Genomic DNA, 20,190 nt, shown 5'->3' with positions numbered 1-20,190 from the left:
CAGAGATCTTCAAAACCTCTCCTCTTCACTGTACCAGTCAAGAGATCTGAGTACTGTAACTTTACAAGGCACCTGAGCCCCTCACTCTGAGGCCTGATGTCTACATCCATCAGAATGGGAGTAACAGAATGGATTGTACAACATCAGCATAAAGTAAATGGGGTACAGTGTGAGTTCTCAGAAAAGCTAGCAGAATAAGGGATGGTTGCTCACAGAGCCTGTACCCAACAAGTCAGTTGATACTGTTTTGATTTAAACCAGCAAACTTTTTAAAAAGACGTGGAAGAGTGATAAAACTGGCACCCTTCACCTGCAGTCTGAAGGGGTATGGAACATGCTGCCAACTCAGGATTCTAACATTTCATTTTGTTGCAAGAAAGCGGGGTGTTCTTTTTTTCCTTTCCCCCCAAAGCACCTCAGCCATTGTGAAATTTGCTTGTTTGGCCTCACAAAATGAATTGCTAAACTGCAAAATAAGAGGAGAGTCTTCGAGTTTTGAAACTAAGATGGAGGTCATAAATTAAGCTCTCAAGGTGCCAGTTTTCTATTTCTAATTTAAAGTGGTGGGAATCCTCAGTGCTCCTATGAATTTAAAAGCCACTTCAATCGTTTATTATACAGTCACAGACCAGTTTAAAAAGAACAAAGAATAATAACACAATAATTAAAACATAAACATCTAAAATAAAACATAATGCAAATAATAGAAACAAAAAACACAAACTGCAATTAAAATGAGTTACAAGAGGCTTTTGCACACATCTATGAAAGGTCCGATTAACCTTGTCTGCAGCCTCAACCATCCTGAGTGAGAACCTCTCTGGTTTTGAAAAGCATTTTCATTTGCTAAGGTCTTTTTGGGCCACAGAAAAGGAAAGAAAGTAAAACCTGGATGACTACTAGAAACATCTGTATGTTACAATGTAAGACAGCTTCAGCTGTTTAAATTCTTTGAATTTTGTTGCACGAAAGGTTTCATGAGATTACAAAATGATTAAAACACAATATTTTTGGAGGCAGGGAGAGGAATTATTAGAAACAAAGTTTCCATGAAAAAAAAATCCTAACAAAAATGCATTTTAACCTACTATTTCCATTTTAAAAGGTTACATCAGATTGCCTCCTTCCCTCCTATGTAGACTGCTTCTCTCCCCTCCCCATGTCCTATTTCTCAGGCCTTCATGAGAAAACCACAACCGCTATCTGCTATGTAAAGATTCTCCAACAATATTAGAGGGCCTTATTACATATCACTTCACTTGTACTTGCCCATCGTAATTTAATAAAGTCAACCTTCTATTAAAAACAGCAAAATATTATTACAAAAAAATGCTGATTGACATTTCCCCCCGGACGGTCTTCCTGACGAACACATTTTTTTAAAAAAACCATCCTTTTATGTCTTCTTCCATCAAAGCTTAGCAATTAGTTTATGTATCAATCCACACATTGTCTAAACGAAGAATTCCTGAACTAGTTTCAGTGCAGAAATGGCCTCTAGATACTGTTGGGTAATGTATTTTTTACTAGGTCCAATAGCAGAACTAGCCTACTTTGAACAAATGTTGCATAATGACAAGAGAAAGCACAGAGTATAAAGAACCCTTCTGTTCTATTTTGTTTCAATGACTAGCCTCCTAATTTCTTTTGACAGGGCATAGAAATAAGGCTTTGTGCAAGTCTACAACAGAAAAGCAGTTTTGAGTTTCTCAACTTAATCAAATACCAGTAGCACAGATCTTGGGAAACAAAGGTTCCCATAAGGCATTTCAACCTAAGTGACATTAGGTCATCACGATCACAGTTTGTAATAAAATAAAATCCCTGTTTACTTAGGGAACAGTCAATGGGATTGGGCTGGCTAAAAGACTCGAACTTTTGGCTTGGCAAATCCCAAAAGCTTTATTGATAAAATCAGCACTGTCTCATCAGCTCTAACAACAGGATACATAGTTCAATGGTTCATGTAGACCGCTAGGAAATAAGCACAGATGTTGTCCTAACCACAGTTCGAAATTAGAAGGGTGCCAGGTGCACTTTGCACCTAAAGATTCTCTATTTGCGAGCACCTCCAAAAGTTTGGGCGCCATTTTTGGCACCCTACTGACACTCAAGGATCACAGAAATGTGTGTGCTTTGAAGTTTAGGTTAAGGATAGACAATATGTTAAGGAGTTTAACAATACAGAGTAGTGTTTTGAAAACTGGTATGGTACCAATATTTTTATTAAACATGCAAATTAAACATGCATTAACAATTTCTGCTAAAAATGTGATATTAACAATGTGTCAATTAAGAAGAGGAGTTTGGATTTGATATCCCATTTTATCACTACCCAAAGGAGTCTCAAAGCGGCTAACATTCTCCTTTCCCTTCCTCCCCCACAACAAACACTCTGTGAGGTGAATGGGGCTGAGAGACTTCAAAGAAGTATGACTAGCCCAAGGTCACCCAGCAGCTGCATGTGGAGGAGCGGAGACGCAAACCCGGTTCCCCAGATTACGAGACTACTGCTCTTAACCACCACACCACACTGGCTCTCTTATCTGAATTGCTTATCAAAATGATAGTATTAGTTCATGCTTATCAAAATAATAAATAAAAAGTGTTGCCACACACCCCCAGTGGCGACTAGACATTCTGTTTTGGCTCCCACAACCCATGTCCCACAAGGCATTTGGCTCCTGGCTTTTCTATCCCAGTTTCTAACACTGACTCACAACATTTGACATGCTCCCGTCCCCCCGCTCTGCTTTTAAAGATTGGGGTGAAACCAAGCAGGTGTGCAGTTCTTGTCCCAAGTGGGAAGTCAGTGCTTGCAAGTGAGCACTCCTATGGAAAGGAGGGCATGTCCTTGTGATGGGACCAAAACCCAACCCTCTGACTCCCGCTCCAACAAAGACTCAGTCAACTCCCATCAACTGGACAGCTGCTTCTATGACCAAGAACTTCATTCTCTGGAGGTGGAGAAGAGACTGACTGAACGAACTCTGAGTAACAACAGGCACTCGCCATGTTACAACAGCTGCAACACAGTGCCAGGCTGGGTGCAAGATGTTGTGGCACAGCAGCTTCCTGGCTCCCAAAAGCACCTGCGCCATACCATGCTGGATAAGCATGCTGGGGGAGGAGATACATGGTGGCTAGAGCATGGCAGGGGAATTCTTTCAGTAAAACGTAAAGCTAAAGGACTCCTGGACGGTTAAGTCCAGTCAAAGGCGACTGGGGTTGTGGCGCTCATCTCGCTTTCAGGTCGAGGGAGCTGGGGTTTGTCCGCAGACAGCTTTCCAGGTCATGTGGCCAGCATGAATAAACAGCCTCTAGCACAACAGAACAACGTGCTGAGTAACAGAGCACACGGCAACACTGTTTACCTTCCCGCCCTTCCAGTTGGGAGCTGTAGTTCAGCAACACCTGGCGGGTCAAAAATTCCCATTCCCCATTCCCAACCTAAACAAATCAAAGCAAAATGTTTTACTCTCTTTCTCTCTCTCTATACAGTGGTACCTCGCAAGACGAAATTAATTCGTTCTGCGAGTTTTTTCGTCTTGCAAATTTTTCGTCTTGCGAAGCACCTCTTCAAGCAATGCACCCTGGGTATTAACGGTTTTAAGAAAAAGGAAACAAACTTGCAAGACGTTTTCGTCTTGCGAAGCAAGCCCATAGGGAAATTCGTCTTGCGATGCAACTCAAAAAACGAAAAACTCTTTCGTCTTGCAAGTTTTTCGTCTTACGAGGCATTCGTCTTGCGAGGTACCACTGTATATATATACCTTTTCCCTTCATTGATACATCAGCACAAAGCAAGAATGTGAGCAAGTTTTAATGTTGCTTTTAAATTACATTTAGTAATTTAGTATAAACACAAGGAATCATAAACTGCTTTTGATCCCTGAATTTAAACAATCATGAAGAACAATTGTATATTTTGAATTTTTTAAAAAAATATTCATCTGCTATTCTAAAACCTAGACTGTTTTCTACTCTATCACTAAAAGAAGAAAGGAGCAACAAATACTTTAAATGGAAATGAAATCAAGGTACCCAACAGATTCAAAACTTGCCATGCTTTTTGCGGGTTTTTTACAAGCACAGTCTTGGAATCAGCTCTGCGAAATGTATAAAGTTTTATTGATACAGGCATTTTCTAACTTGAGATTGCCTCAGCCACTTGATAGCATGATAACTTCCTTAGGCCTTTACGGAAACTCACTCTCTCTCTCTCTCTCAGCTTCCCTCTCTTGCTAGTCTGGAACACAGCTGTTCAATTAATCAGTCTGTTTATTTGAGGATGCCAACCCTCAGAAAGCAGGAAAATTGGGATCTTTTCCTTCTAACTCCATATGCAATTTTACTTTAAACTCCTCGTAAGCACCATCATATGTACCGCTTTCTATTAATATGTTAACCATATGAACATTTTCTCACTTTATTGTTTTCATAAAAATAAATTGCTCATCTAATAATGGGGGGGAAGAAAAATTATTTACAAGAAACAAATAACCTTCCATTTTTTCCCTTCACTTTTACTTCCTAATACACTTTAGGCATTTACTAAGTCTTAACACCCTGTTTCCCAATCAGAATTTGATTAGCCCATGGCTGACTGTGCACATAATGTTAAACCGTAGTTTAATAGTATGTGCACAGTTTTTAAGCACACGTGTTCCCCCTCTCCCCTGGCAGAATATATCTGAGCTCAGACTAACGATGGCTAATGTGAACTATAGTTCTTCATGGTAGGAGTGGCTCACCTTTTCCTTATACAGGGACACACTGATCCATGGTCAACCTTCATGTCTAAGTGGGTGTGGCCATTATTTATTTATTTTTAAAAGAAATAAGGAGAACACTTTTAAGGTTTGGGTGGAATTGTCACATCTTGTGGCATCACAACCTATTGGGCAAACAGGAAAGGCCAATAAATAAAAAAATATTTGAAAAATAGTAATATGGTGGTAGTTTTGAAGGCCACAATCTGTGTGTGTGTAACAGGATGTGTATGAAAATAGTCAGTTGGGGGGGGGGGGACAACACATTTTTTGAAAAAGAAAAAAATTGGGCCACACCTGGTTAAAAGAAATAAGTCAGCATCAGAAACCATGGTATGAAGTTAGCTTGTTTCCCTAAACCACAGTTTGCAAACAAATAACACTTAACAAACAGATTGTATTAATTACTTAAACTAATTAATTGCATTGTAAATTGTAGATTTTATTTGAAATACCATACATAAATAAAAATATTGTAATATCTAAAACTATTATACTGGGATGTTGATTTATCTCTTGCTGAGAAGAGGAAACCTATCTCAGGAATATGGAATCTGCAGCCTCCAGATACTATTGGATTACAATTCCCATCATCCCTGCCCATTGACCATACTGGCTGGGGCTCATGGAAGTTCAGCAACATATGTATGACTGCAGGTTCCCCATCTATGTCCTATTCCTGGAGAGGGAGAAAAGTGAAAATGCATGCTGCACCTTCTATCAGTGAAAACAATTTCTTTAAAATAATAAAGATCACTAGGGTCTATAGGTGCAAGATGCTGACTACCACCTCAGCAGTGAAGACTCCCTTGAAATACCTAGAGGGGATGGATGAAATTCAATAGGGACCCATAACTGAGTCGTGTGCCAGTGGTTCCTCACTTCCGCTGTAATGCCTGATATGACAGCTTAAAATGGACATGTTTACCAATATAATCCATGTATTCAAATATATATGCTTGTATAGATAATTTTCATGCAGTTTCACATACTTACTTTATCTCCTACTTTTTCTCTACATTTCTGCTACCTTTACATTTTCCCCAGATATTTATTGCAATCTATGCATTATATCCTTTGTGTGAATAGACATATTCTGTGTAGTATTCAAGATGTACAGTCGGGTTAAGTACTTAATTCGTTCCGGAGGTCTGTTCTTCACCTGAAGCACCACTTTAGCTAATGGGGCCTCCTGCTGCCGCTGCTGCACGATTTCTGTTCTCATCCTGAAGCAAAGTTCTTAACCTGAGGTACTATTTCTGGGTTAGCGGAGTCTGTAACCTGAAGCATATGTAACCCGAGGAACCACTGTATTTAGCCTAAAAACAAACAAACCTCAAAGCACATACTATTGATATATCAAGTTAGAAGTTAGTGAAGTTAAAATATCCCTCTCCTAAATGACATATTTGGTAGATCTTCATCTAAAGAGAGAACAGTCACTTGATAATTCAACAGCTGTTCCAAAATTACCATTTTATACAATGACCTACTTTATGTCAACGTTCCTCTCTGGGCCTTGTGTGAACTGTCACAACTGCACAAGCCTGGGAGCTCTTTTTATAATAATAATAATAATAATAATAATAATAATAATAATAATAATAATAATCATCTAATTAATTTATGCATTCCTGGTTTTACTACAGAAGTTGCCAAAGGCAATTCACTAATCTAAGAAGTTGAATTCAGTTTAAAGTATCACCTAGGCAACAGAAACATCTGTGATTTCCCCTGCTTCTGAAACCGACTTTAGGGTCTAACATCAAAAAATATGAAGCTTCAAGATGTAGCAACACTCCGACTTTGAAATGGTGATCCAAATAATTAAAAAATGCATCGATAAATTCAAAACCAAGGCTGTATTCTGCATTTGTCTTCGATTGCAAATAACCTAACATGAATTGCACAGAGTCATCCAGCCTGGCAAGAGAAAATCATAGGCAAAGTGGGCCAAAACAGCAGGGGAGCTGTCCAGCCAAAGAACGCAACAAAAGAGGATGGGCATAAAAAGATGTTGCACCAGCAGCCACTAAGCAGGAACTGAATGGTTTTACAGTCGGACCTACTAACCCACACCCTTCCAAGGGCATAACTTGGTCATGATCCAGAACATCTATTAGCTCTTATCTCTTCCGTGTTGTCAAATGGACTGTCTATTAGTGGGGCAGGAGAGCTGAAAATTTATTTCACATCTGGCAACCAATGTGCCCCTTTGGTTTCAGATAGTACACAGGTAGATAAGTCTAAAAAGCCTGGTACACACATTTTTGCAGTCCTCTAGCGGCTATGCTGGCTCATTTATGAGAAGTAATGTAGTGTTAACTCTGGAAGTGTATACTTGATTCTGACCAAACTAAGCCTCCTAGGACTGGATTTGATCCTGGGTCCATAATTGTCTCTAGTTCTGGTGTAAGATGGTGAAGTGTCCAGAGTTGTGTAGAAGTTGGTGGATAATACATCCCCTAATTCTGCAACCTCCCACCAAAAGGGAGACTCTGCCTTCTAGAGTTGCAACCTCAGGCTATCCCTCAGGGTTTGACAACTCCCTCTGGTCCCAATCTCTGCTAAGGCCAGTGCTGGGGGTTAAACACATCTGGGTCACAATATTTGGGTTCAACCACACACATCTGTATGGGACCCAGCATGTGACCAGACCCTGATCCAGATAAGACATATTCACACGTGTCCTGTCCTTCCTTGAAGAGCTCAGGATGGTGTGCATGATTCCTTGTTTTGTTTTAATTCACACAATCCTGTGAGATAGATGAATAATAATTTTATTATTTATACCCTGTCCGTCTGGCTGGGTTTCCCCACCCACACTGGGTGGCTTACAGTACACATAAAAACAAAGTAAACATAGATTGAGAAATAGTAACTGGCCCAAGGTCACCCCGAGAGTTTCACTGCTGAGTGGCAATTTGAATTCCTATCTTTCTAGCACTCCAGCCACTGCATTATACTGGTTCCCAGGCCATGCCTGATCTTCTCCTAACTGTTCACCTCGCCTTGAGTTATTGTTCTGTGCTGCCCAGTCAGCATTCCCTGCCACTCAAGTTTCCACTTCTTTCCACAAAGCTTTTGGTCCTGATCCCAGTTTTTACTGGACTCAGATAACCGACTTGGCTGCAAGCTCAGTTACTTCTGTTTTTGTCACCTTGACTGGGCTACTTACCCAGTTCCCAACTCCTATTTGCAACCAACTCTGACTTAGTATACAACTTTCTCTGGATCTCCTCCAACAATCCATCCAAACCCAGTCCCGTTCATGTAGAGACTCACTCTTACAGTTCCCTTGTACTGATCTGTCTAAGGCAAAGCATTAACACAGGACATGCAAGACTGCTTCAACAACTCTTAGGATCCATTGCAAGAAACTGCAGGCTGTGCAGTCAGACAGAACGGCCTGAGGGCAAACAGTCACTGTGGACAGTCACTTAATCCATGAGCTGTCGTTTTACCACAACCTCTCAAAATCTCAAGTTGTGTTTTAATCCAAACTGTGAAGAGTCTGGAATCCCTGAAGCAATTAAGTGTTGCTGTCATATTCATTAACAGTTTGCTCGGAGTTCCGGTCTTGATGGGAAATATGTTGACGTTCATGGTTAACATCAACTTGACATTCTGTCTTAATTTCAGCTCTTAAACACTGCTCAAAGATTTCTAAACACATGTACCGCATTAAGAATGTGCATTTGGAATCACACATTCTGACAACTGACCTCTAAAGTATAAACCCATTTATAAGCTCATTTATCTTAGGCATGCCGGAGGTAGCTCTTTGGATTCTGACCCACATTTTGGAGAAGTAATGGTTTAGAGAGTAACTGGTTTAATCTCAATGAGCCAGGAGGAAGAAATAAGTTTTAAGATTATACAGTATTAAGGTTTTTTAATTTACAGGGCAGCAGCTGAAATGCTTTAAGCATCTATGCACTGATGCAACTTGATTACTAATATCAGAAAAGTGGTGATATAAGTCACTACCCTTCTACATGTTTTGCTTCCTTAACAGAACAGGATGCCTCAGGGTGCACAAGCTATAACGATTACATATTCCAATCAACTAAACATCACAACTGAGTATTCCAGGGTTCAGACAGTGCTTTATTAACCCACAATGTATGTCGGAAAGTCCTAAACTATGGTTTCACTGTATACAAATGCGTCTCAAGCTAACAAGCTTCCAACTAGACAAAAATTTATATATATATATTATTCACTTTACTGGAGTGTGTTACTGCCTAGCTGCTTCTATATTCATCACAAGAAGTGACGTCCTGCTAAGGCTGAGGAAGACCTCTGTCTGAAATTCCAGTCAGTAGACAGTACAGAGCTAGCAATGGTCTGGCTCAGTATAAAGGCAAGTGTTCCTAGCAGCACAAATAAATACAGAATGCGTTCATATGAGCACGATACAATCAGCTTGGGGCATGACTTATTCTCAGCTGGGGTTGTTGATGAATAAGCACAGCAAGACCAATTGTATAGATCACACACCTAAGGAAGGGAAATTACTTTCTTTAGTAATGTAGGCATTCTAAGGATTTGTCAAGACCCTGATTCCACAGCCCTTAATTTGCTATAATCAATTCCAATTCTGTGGCTTCACTTTGCTTAGAAGTATGGCAAGCTTAAGGTGTGAGGTTGAAATGCTCTTCCACTGGATTCTCCATGCATTTGTACTCTGCCTGGTGCTGGGAAACGCTGCTATGCCTTGCATTGCTTGATTTTTTGACCTCACCTAATGCATATGTACGTATGTGTAATACATTTTCTCCTTCTCACAATGCTCAGGGCATTTATATGCCTCTAATTGCTTTAAATGTGAAATGCATTATGGCAAATGAAAGCTTAGGCCATCAGTGCTTTGTTAGTCTTCAAGCTCTCCAAAACACTCTGCTGCAATTGCTGCAACAGACTATGTGGCTACCCCCTGGTATATTTCACCCTACCCCCCCCCCCCCCGGAACTTAATCAGAGGTACTTCTGAGCAAGTCTGTCCACTTTTATTGGGCGATGTCTAACTAAGCTATACTCAGAGCAGACCGATTTCAGTGGGTTTACTCTAAGTACAATATCTGCCACAAATTGTTTATAGCTGATGGACATCTACCATACAGTGGTACCTCTGGTTATGTACTTAATTCGTTCCGGAGGTCTATTCTTAACCTGAAACTGTTCTTAACCTGAAGCACCACTTTAGCTATTGGGGCCTCCTGCTGCTGCGCCGCCGCCGCCGCACGATTTCTGTCCTCATCCTGAAGCAAAGTTCTTAACCCGAGGTATTATTTCTGGGTTAGTGGAGTCTGTAACCTGAAGCGTATGTAACCCAAGGTACCACTGTATATTGGTTCATCTGTCCATCTGCTTGTTCTCTATACTGTTTGGGGATCAGAAAAGTAGCACATACCTTTCTTGCTGCTAGTGCACATGAATCTACCCTACAGGAAACAAACCTGTCTACACAGGCCAGCAATCATCTAATTAAAAAATTGTCTGACTGACCTAGAAAATTCAGAAATGAAAAAAAAAAATCTATACCCAAGCGACTTACAAAAATACAGAATATAGAGCATAATGTCTTCAATCTGTTCTGATCTGCACACAGAGAGATGGTAAAAAAAAAAAAACAGTACCAGCCAAGAATTTCATGTTTGGAGACAGAGGCCACAATCCTGTGCCCATTCTGCTAGGCGTACACTCTACTAAACTTAATGATGCTTACTTTTTAGTAAACACATCTAAGATTCCATTTTTACTTGGTCTATTAACAGCACAATCCTAACCATACCTATTCAGAAGCAAATTCTATGGATTTCAATGGTGTTAACTCCTAGCAGGGTTAGAATTGCAGTTTTGGGTATGCGGAGCTGTACATACTGAGGCCCCCAGAGCCAAATGAGTCGATCTTCTCCAACAACATTTGTGTGGGCAAGGTATGGACACTCTGAAAACAATCACTACCTGCCTGTCTGGCCAATCTTTCATTTATATTAGCAGCAGCCATCCGTGTCATAGAAAGGAGATGAGACTTGGTGAGAAAGTATTGTGACTGAGGTGAGGAGGGATGATTTTGTTTGTTAATACAAAGTTGGGGGCGGGAGATACATTTTATGCCTACAGTTACTCATCTGCTTTGACGCTATCACGCTCCCTGCTAACAGGAAATTTGAAAACTTGCACAAATGTCCCCAGCTCTGATCTGCAGCACAGTCCTGCTAGCTAGATAATAATTGGCAGAATGAAAAGGACAAAACTGGGACAGGATATAACATTCCTCCCTCCCTCCCACTACTTTCCAGAATACAAAGCATATATGATGTGCGTCAAGCAATGAACAAGACGACATAGGTTGCCTTAATGTTCCTGTTAGTTGGTATCAGTGTGTTGTTGTTTTTTTATGTTGTCATTTAGGCTCCAGGCTTCCTATTCTTCTCAGTAGAAGCACCCATCAGTTCCCATGTTCAATCAGCTGTCTCCAATTACATACAAAATAAACAGCAAAGAATACGCCATGTGCTGTGTTTCAGTAAATGGCACTGTGGAATAAAAAACTGAGCCTCTTGGAAGGTCAGCGGTTCGAATCCCCGCAATGGAGTGAGCTCCTCTTGCTCTGTCCCAGCTCCTGCCAACCTAGCAGTTCGAAAGCACGCCAGTGCAAGTACCATATATACTCGAGTATAAGCCGACCTTTCCAGCACATTTTTAATGCTGAAAAAGCCCCCCTCGGCTTATACTCAAGTGAGGGTCCTTTTGGGCTGCTCCTTCCTCCTCCGCCTTTGCAGCTGTTCTTCCTCCACCACTGCCGCCACCAGCCTCTGGTGTGGTGAACCGGCTTATACTCGAGTCAATAAGTTTTCCCAGTTTTCTGTGGTAAAATGAAGTGCCTCGGCTTATATTCAGGTCAGCTTATACTCGAGTATATACGCAGATAAATAGGCCGCGGGAAGGTAAACAGCGTTTCCGTGCGCTCTGGCTTCTATCACAGAGTTCCTTTGTGCCAGAAGCGGTTTAGTCATGCTGGCCACATGACCTGGAAAGGTGTCTGTGGACAAACACTGGCCCCCTCGGCCTGAAAGCAAGATGAGCGCTGCACCCCATAATAGCCTTTGGCTGGACTTAACCGTCCAGGGGTCCTTTACCTTTTACCTTTACTTCAAATGTAGTTTAACTTTTTAGGGGACTATGCACAGGGGCAGAGCCCTCCCCTCAATCACTGCAGCTGGTCCAGAAGCTGCTTATGGTGCAGGATGGAGCATGTTATCGTGCACATCTGTCACATCTCTTAAATGAGCTGCATGAGCTACCGGTGCGCTTCCAGGCCAGGCTTAAAGTTCTTAAACAGATTTACAAAAGCCTTAAATCAAGGACGCGGAGCCTCAGACCCAGGGGCAGCAGCAGGGCTAGGGGAGGAGTAAATGCTTGGCTTAGTATTGTGTGCAAACCAGGTCACTGGCTTTGTGATTCTTAAATGAAAAGCAATTATATATATATATATATATATATATATATATATATATATATAAAATTTAAATATATTCCATAATCTGGGACTTCATTTTAAACGTATTTATGACTACACCTTTGGACTACAGAAACATATGAGCAAGACACAAATTAAGACATAGTTGCCTGTTCCATCTGCAGCAGGCATAGGGAATCTGTGGCTATCCAAATGATGTTGGGCTACAGTGCCAACCATTTTTATGTATAAAAATACTTATAAGCCAAAAATTAATTTTAAAAAGTATGTAACATATATTCGACAAAAACTATTTTCTTCTTCTTTAACTGTCTGCAAAGGGGTTGCTGAGAGTTGGTAGCAGACCCTAGTCTCCTCCCAAAGGTACGATTCCCAGAGTATACTAACAACCAATCCCTCTTCACAGGGAACTTTGGGAACTGTAGTTGTGAACGGAATAGGGGGCCTCTAGCAACTCAGCACCTTTATCTAACTACAGCTCTGAGAATTTGGCCGGGGGGTGGGGGAGCCATGACTATTTGAAGAGGTTTCTTAGTGCCTTAAAGGTCTAGTGTGAATGTGGCTCTCTGGGATGTAAAAACTGGTATAGCTACTATCCATTTCTTAGCATCAGAAATTCTCACAACATTGTTCATAATTCATTGTTTGGCTGCTGTAGACAAATTGCCCACCACATTGCCATTCACTCCTGCTGAGAATTGCCTGTAGCTGAATTTAGGAGATGTACCTTTCTTACTTAAGCCTACGTTAAGAATGCATGATTCCAGTTCCCCATGGACAGAAGCAGCAAAGACCAGAAAAAGAAATGGATTTCCTAGGGCTTTCTAATCATTACTGCCACAAACCTATCTGACACATATACACACTATGCTTTTGCACTGTGCCAACTAAATGTATTGCTACTGCCATGAATTTAAAACCTTAGTTTTTTTGTGTTGTACTCATACGGCTATAAGGCCACAATGTGGTTAAAACTGAGAAGTCTTGGGGGATGATGCTTGTGGATTTCATTAAAGCCCCTCTTACCTATCATCTCATAACTTGAGCATGGTTTTTGCCTTTTCCCCCTTGTGCTCACTTCTGCCCATTCAAAGGAAAGCATCAGATGATTGGTTATGTTACCATAATTTCTACATAGGTTCTCAACCTCATTGGTTTCTTACCATTACTTTTAAGAAAGGTTCTGTTTAGAAGTCTGCAAGCTTTTTACACAATTTCATAAACATAGAAAAGAAACAACAACAACAACACAGGGCATGAAGGAGGTTGGCTGTGCAGTACAAAAAAAGATGAGGCTTAAAACAATGACTTGGGGGGGAAATCACTCATTTCCAAAATCCAATTACAAACCAAAATGGCTATTAATACTTATACTGGGACATCACAGTCCTTCGTATGAAAACTGTCAAATCCATCCTTTGTTGCTTCACTGCCACAACCAAATTATCAACCACCTGGGCTCTAACAGGATATAGAATCACAGAATTGGAGAGTTGGAACCAGGGACCCTGAGGGAAATCTAGTCCAACCCCCTGCAATGCAGGAACACATGGATGATAAACCATTATTTTTCTTGGCCTGCTTTGCAAGGCGAACATGCTGTAGAAAACCAACACAAAGCTCTTTGTAAGGGAGAAAGCAACAAACTAGGACTTGACACTGTGTCCTGTTATGACATGAGGAGCAACTTATGAACTAGGGTCTTGATTAAACAAGCACCCTCCTTATCCTGAGGAGAGCTGTGCAAACTATTAGCCTGAACAGACTGAATGCCTTTTGTAAGCTTCAGGCTGAAGTCACTGGCCACAACTCGAAAGCTAGAGAAATGTTCATTAAATTGAACAAAAGGACAAGACAATCCAGAGGATTGGGAGGGGGGAGAGTACATGACAGAAGATTCCACTTTGAAGCTGAAAGATTTGCATTCTTGGTGGTTGTTAAAAACTATTTATGTTCAGGCAGAAACTTACATGCTGACAGTACTGCAAAATCCCTTCTTTTGTCGCAATGCAGCTCTTGGTTCCAGAAGGGTCAGATTCCCATTTTCCGTTCTGAACATTCATATGCATATTCAGCTTGCCACAGAACATGGCCACTTGGGGCTCCGCCAACAGGCCAGCATTTCCATCAGTAGGCACCTAGAACAGAAAAGGCAGACAGTATTACTTCATTATTGAAACCACAACAAGAGTTTGGATTTGGATTTGATATCCCGCCTTTCACTCCCTTTAAGGAGTCTCAAAGCGGCTAACATTCTGCTTTCCCTTCCTCCCCCACAACAAAAACTCTGTGAGGTGAGTGGGGCTGGGAGACTTCAAAGACGTGTGACTGGCCCAAGGTCATCCAGCAGCTGCATGTGGAGGAGCAGAGACGCAAACCAGGTTCCTCAGATTACAAGACTAGCGCTCTTAACCACTACACCACACTGGCTCTCAACAACCTAAAGTAACAAACCTCTCTCTGTGTGTGTGTGCGTGTGCACAGACATGCACACTTAAGAGCACCTGCAAAAGTTCAAAAAGCGTAAAACAAATCATCACTTCACACATTAAGGCTGGCAAAACATGCATTTCAGATTTACTCAGCTTGGCTACAGCTGTTGTCAATAGGCCTTTTGTGACATGGCAACTAGAGAAAGCATGGATCTGGCTGTGAACCCACCCACTCATATGCATATGGCAGTCACCCAGAGATTTCAGAAGGCAAACAGCTGACTCTGGTGTCATAGGGAGAAACAAAGAAGGAGCACCTGGGAAGGCGCCATCAGTATCTTAGCAGTTACAATACTATAGGGAAGGGCCGCACCTATAGCCAGTTGTTTCCTAGCCAAAAGACAGTATTACTCCTCTCCAAAAGCCATTTGTCATGCTGGCTGACACTGACTAAAAAGCTTACCTGTGCCTTCACATAGCAATGGGAGATGCCCCCTCTTTTTTTACCGGGAACTCCCAAATGCACAGATAGTTTTTTCCAGATACAGCAGCTAATGTTTTGGCCTGCACTATGAAACCAAAGTATAGGTAGAATACGCTGAATATGCAAAAGCATCTTGGAAGCCTAGAAGCTTAGTGACCTTGAAATGTACTGCTAGCAGAATTTGTGCTCATTATTTAGGGTTGGAAAGGAAAAACTCACAGGCTTCCAGCATCTGAACACATCTGAATGTTTTCTCAAATGCAATACATGTTCTACAACCTTCATATATTTGGAAGGCAAGAGCCATAGCTCAGTGGTAGAGCATTTGTTTTGGGAATCAAAGGTTTTTCCATCCCCAGCATCTCCAGGTTGGGGCTGAGGATGTCCTGTATCAGAAGCCCAGGAAAGTCACTTCCAGTCAGTGAAGATAATACAGAGCTAGATGGAGCAAACTCATCTGACTCAGCATAAAGTCACTGCTGCTCTTTCTATGAACTACACAATTCCAAGGCAAAGAATGCACCTTGCATGTAGAAGGTCTCAAGTTCAGTTCCTGGTATCTCCAATTAAAAATCTCAGGTAGCAGGAAAGAAGTTCTTTCTTATACCGTATTTTTCGCTCTATAACACGCACCTGACCATAACACGCACACAGTTTTTAGAGGAGGAAAACAAGAAAAAAATATTCTAAACGAAACAGTGGATGTATGATTTTTGTGGTTCATGCTGTGGCCACAGACATGTGATCTGACAGTGAGTTTGGGGTAGCCCAATACTAAAATCCCGAGGATCCATGTGGATCCGTGCTTTGTAACCACGTTTTAAGTGGGGAGGGAAGGAAAAACACTCAAGGGACAAGGAGCACACGTGGGAGGTGTGGAGAAGGATACTGCGAATAATGCAGGAGAGGCTCCTCTCCAGCTTTGCTCCTTTAAAACAAGCAGGCTCTGCTTCTCTCCCTCCTCCCCGGCAATAAAACCACGATAGTAACCACTCTGAGACAAATCAAGAAAAATTGCGACCAACACTCTCCCCCAACAAGCGCAGTGAGGTCAAAACACACACACACACACAGAGAACTGGCCCTAAAGTCGCAGGGGCGCTGGGGGAGTGAACGGGAAGCAAGAGAAGGAGAAGGAGCCCTGACACACACACAGACACACAGTGTCAATCCTAAAGTCGCAGGGGCGCGCAGGGGCGCTGGGAGAGTGAACGGGAAGCAAGAGAAGGAGAATGATGCCTCACACAGAGAGAGAGAGAGAGAGAGACACAGTGTCAATCCTAAAGTCGCAGGGGCGTGCGGGGCGCTGGGAGAGTGAATGGGAAGCAAGAGAAGGAGAACGATGCCTCTCTCACACACAGACACACAGTGTCAATCCTAAAGTCGCAGGGGCGCGCAGGGGCACTGGGAGAATGAACGGGAAGCAAGAGAAGGAGAACGATGACACACAGTGTCAATCCTAAAGTCGCAGGGGCACGCAGGGGCGCTGGGAGAGTGAACCGGAAGCAAGAGAAGGAGCCCTCACACACACACAGACACACAGAGTGTCAATCCTAAAGTCGCAGGGGCGCAGAGAGAGTGAAGGGGAAGCAGGAGGAGGAGAACGATAGCTCAAGCACACACACACACACAGCCCCTACAGTGGCTAATCCAAAATCGGACAGCAAAAAACTGCAGGCAGGGACAGAGAGCACGGGGTTGTTTTAAAGCAGCCAACCCTGCTCTGCTTCTCTCCCTCCTCCCTGGCTCCGCTAGCTGACAGGAGCCGCTTACACCCGCTTTGCTGTTTCAAAGCGAGCCACGGACTGCTCACGACTGCAGCAAATTCCCCCGCCATCTGTAGGCATTCGCTCCATAACACGCAGACATTTTCCCTTACTTTCTAGGAGAAAAAACTGTGTGTTATGGAGCGAAATTTACGGTACTTTGGGTGCACCACTGACAGCAAAGAGTGAAAAACAGAATACAGGCCCAGGTATACCACTGCACAACTTCAAGTACAGCTGTTTGCACAGCTATTCTCACATGTGAGCAGTTACAATCACAATAGCATTCCTCCTTCAGAAGTCAGGAAGGAATAAAAATGCTTCAAAGTCCATGCAAATCTGATGGAATCAGTTTGTGATGTGAACAGGAAACATGTGCTTCCAACTTTCCATAGTTGCAATTTTTTACACTCTTGACCTATGCTGTGTCTGTGCATGAGCAGAATTTACTTATGTTTGTGCAATAGGCCTTCTCCCCTCTTCTTCCAGCAGTCCCCTACACACCTTCGAAATCACCCACCCACCGCAGATCCTCTGCAGAGACTCTGAAGGTGTGCAAGGAGAAGAGCAGCAAGGTCAAGTTAGTTCACCCACTAGTTATAACTTTTAACACTCACTTTGCTAGGACAGGCTTACATATTATCTGATGGTACAGATCGCTTTGTTTACATTTTCATCTCTAAAAAACACATGCATTCCTTCTAACCCCATGTTTCCATATATCTTACACTTTTTTGAATGAATCAGTTCAGGTGATTCAGACAACATTCACTCAGATTATTAAAACTTGTCACATCTTCAAAGGATCTTAGAATGCAGCATCTGCTTTCAGATGCCTTAAAAGGAGCTGCCATCTGACACAAAGGCTTTTGGTAACTTAATATTAATCCTCTTCAAAAATCAAATTAGCCTTAAGATGCTTAGGGAGCAACAATAAAGCCATGTAACAGTAGACTCATTTGCTTGAAGTGACAGCATCAGCAGATACGTGAAACCACAATGATTCTGACTGCAACTGGCATAAATACAATGGAAACATGTGTTATACATCAGTATGTCAAAGAATATCCATTTCCAGGAGAAAGCGAGGATGTCTCATGGAAGATGTTCCATGTAACTTTAGAGAAAACATCTGAATATGTTACAAGACTAAAAGAATAGTCACGCGAATGAGTTTAGCATATAAAGGCAAAAACATGCAGCATCCTGGGCAACTTAAGACAGTTTTCCCAGACAAGGGCTGGATGGAACAACTATCATATCATAGTCCAAAATCCACATACTCAAAACCGCATTAGGTTTTCAACAACCTTGCCAATTTTTAATCAAGGGCTGGTGAAAAGATTGCACTCAGCAATATGCTACCATAAGGAAAGAATAAAATTTGGAGGTCTCTTATAAACCAAGAGAATGCCTACAAAATAAGCACACATCACGGTAAACCACAAGCAACAGTGTACCCATAAACACACAGTGTACAATAAACACATACGCACCACAAACTCAGCTCTATTTATATCACACTTAGCACAACTTGGATGTGACATGCATGTGAGAAAACTGTTCTAGTTTATTTTGTCAGTTCATGAGAAGGGATGACATCTGGGAGTCCTTTGAAGGTAGTAACCAATGTATTTTCTTCAACATCACACAGAAATGCTGAATGACAATGTGCTGCCTGATGCCCTAAATTCATTAGAACAGAAATGTTACACTGACATCTGCTACCAACAGCTGTAAATATAGGAAATTCATTAGCTGCCTGTCCAATACACAAGAGCCGTATAAGAAAACACATCAACTGTGGAAGTTATACATCTATATTAATCATGATTATGATCTAAACTTTTCTTACTGTTTAAAGTGTCCCTTAATTGCATCCACAACTCCATATGACAAGAAACATTAAACTGTCTTCAACAAATAAGTAATGTGGAATACTAAATATGCTGAAGGCTTAATTAGCAAACGCCTGTCAACTCCAGTGCTATGAAGAAGTCTCAGTGTGCTCATGACTTGTCTTAATAATTCAATAAACCAGGGAGTGGAAAGAAAATATGATATTGCCATGATTATGGACGATGGACTATTTAATAACTAAGTCAATGACTAAATCTTTAGTGGCTAATAGCCCAATTTACTCAGAAGTAAATTGAGATTTGCTGCTGGGGGAACATGCATAAAAGTGCAGCATAACTGCACAATGCTTTACATGTCTACTCAGTAGTAACTGCCACTGAATTCAATAGTATTTATTCTAAGTGGTAAACGACTGCCGTCTAAATAATCTAAGCACTGATTTTCTCATATGGATTCCACTTAGCTTCTCCCCCAGCACGAAGAGGAGCAACAAACCAAGATTCCTGACTCAGCCTGACATCTGAACTGGACATCATGGGTTATTGCCCTCCAAACAAACCACAATGCAAAGCCAAGGTTTATTGTTGGCTTCCCATTCTTGGGTTAGCTTGGAGTGAAACTAACCACAAGGTACAGTTAGACAGAATGCTAAGCCAGGGATTGTTGCTCTCACTAGAGCAGAAAAGCTGGAGAGATCTCAACATTTGCAGGGAAGCATTAACAATGGTTTACCATGATGTGTGCAGTCAAAACTGTCTACCCAACCTCCTTCCTCTGCTCTAGTGCCGATTATCCCAAAAGAGTTACTGTATATAAATTAGATGAACATGGGAGCTAAAGAGAGCTGTTCTAATTTATGACTAAGAGTAAGATATGCATATAGATATGGATAGACATAAGGGCTGTGGTCTAAACCACTGAGCCTTGGGCTTGCCGATCAGAAGGTCGGCGGTTCGAATCCCCGCAACGGGGTGAGCTCCCGTTGCTCGGTCCCTGCTCCTGCCAACCTAGCAGTTCGAAAACACGTCAAAGTGCAAGTAGATAAATAGGTACCACTCTGGCAATATTTCAGGAGCTTGTTCACTCATAGGACAGAGGATGGCCCAGTGGAAAAACTCACCTTCACATATTGTTAGTCTCACCCTTACTGTGCAAGGTTGCTAAAAGTTAATCATTCCAACACAGGCTGTAGACATTCACCTCTAATGAAAGTTTATACAGACTCAGATCTTATTTATTTAGCGGAGAATCAATTTGCACTCTGCCTGCTGCATACAATATGCAGCATTACCTTAAACAGGATTAATCATGGATCACTTAATATAGCCCTATCAAATTTAACAGGACTACCACAGTGTTGAGCGGTCACCTGACCCTTGAGAATTAA

The 20,190-nt window shown here is 41.7% G+C and overlaps 1 protein-coding gene across 4 annotated transcripts in view; it reads right to left on the bottom strand.

Moving 5' to 3' along the window:
- APP (amyloid beta precursor protein) overlaps positions 1-20,190 on the bottom strand; it is a 147,127-nt gene that overhangs the window by 94,246 nt on the left and 32,691 nt on the right. For all 4 annotated transcript variants that reach the window (XM_083736579.1, XM_083736580.1, XM_083736581.1 and 1 more), the window contains exon 2: positions 14,232-14,399. In XM_083736579.1, the coding sequence (XP_083592705.1) occupies positions 14,232-14,399 (168 nt within the window). The remainder of the gene's footprint in view (positions 1-14,231; positions 14,400-20,190) is intronic.

The sequence above is a fragment of the Podarcis gaigeae genome (assembly GCF_964106915.1).
Source record: "Podarcis gaigeae genome assembly, chromosome: 4".
Taxonomy (NCBI): Eukaryota; Metazoa; Chordata; class Lepidosauria; order Squamata; family Lacertidae; genus Podarcis; species Podarcis gaigeae.
This window is presented reverse-complemented; position numbering and strand designations above follow the sequence as displayed.